The sequence below is a fragment of the Bactrocera latifrons genome, unplaced genomic scaffold, assembly GCF_001853355.1.
Source record: "Bactrocera latifrons isolate USDA-ARS-PBARC rearing strain unplaced genomic scaffold, ASM185335v1 scaffold_1542, whole genome shotgun sequence".
Lineage (NCBI taxonomy): Eukaryota > Metazoa > Arthropoda > Insecta > Diptera > Tephritidae > Bactrocera > Bactrocera latifrons.
The window spans coordinates 19599-20548 of record NW_017535011.1 but is presented as its reverse complement, the minus strand read 5'-3'; the positions used below and the strand labels follow the sequence as shown (position 1 = coordinate 20548).

Sequence of the window (950 nt, the reverse complement as noted above, 5' to 3'; positions counted from 1 at the left end):
ATAAAATAAAAAAAATAAAAAAAAAATTATAATCTATAAAAAGTTATTTTTGCACTATTTATCATGAAATAAATGGGTAGAAACGAGTTAGTGAAGTGTTAGTTGGTATAAAAGTTAAAAATTCTAGTGTAAAATACATTATAAATAGGGAAACACGCATTTTAAATAGTTGAATTTGTGAATTTGAAATGCCAATATTTCAAAATCTATATGTCAGCTATACATACACTTAGATTTGGAGAACCTGTTCTATCCGTACTTACCCATATTAACCCCGAAATTCGTCTTGCTGCGCCGTTCCCTATTCCACAAAATCAATTTGGAGGACAAAAGAGTCTGTGTGTGAACTAGCAAATAGTATTTGTGATCTGTGAATGGGTAGTACTTTCAAATGTCAGCGTGACATCCGGAAATTGTGTTCGACTCCATTTTGAAAATGGTCGTGCCCTTCTTTCTTTCGAAACGTGGGAAACGTCAACATTGGTTGGTTTTTGTCCTGTTCCAAAATTTATTACTTTTAATTTTGCGATAATAGTGCAAAGTAAGTGTTTTAAAGTAGCTTATTTGCAAAGAATTATCTTTATATTGTGGAATTTTTCCTATATTTGTGACAGATGCCACGTGAAATAAAAGAGGTGAAAGATTTCTTAAACAAGGCACGTCGTGCTGACGCCCGTGCTGTGAAAATCAAGAAGAACGCCTCTAACACCAAATTTAAGATTCGTTGCTCGCGGTTCTTATACACATTGGTGGTTCAGGACAAAGAGAAAGCCGAAAAAATCAAGCAGTCCTTGCCGCCAGGCTTACAAGTAAAGGAAGTCAAGTGATTGTGTTACATTTGAAAGCGTGTGATAACTAGAGGATGGAAAAAATGTCCATGTGTTTTGTGAGCACTTATGCAGAAATCGTATTTGTTTTCAAGTACTGAAATACAAATTATCAAAAAATAA

General features: G+C 33.9%; 1 protein-coding gene across 1 annotated transcript; it reads left to right on the top strand.

The window, feature by feature from the left end:
* The first annotated feature begins 431 nt into the window (after nt 1-431).
* On the top strand, nt 432-950 carry LOC108966078 (60S ribosomal protein L38). The gene is made up of 2 exons (XM_018928816.1): nt 432-541; nt 615-950. Exon 2 carries the CDS (start codon nt 615-617, stop codon nt 825-827), a length of 213 nt encoding a protein of 70 aa, XP_018784361.1. The 5' UTR covers nt 432-541; the 3' UTR covers nt 828-950.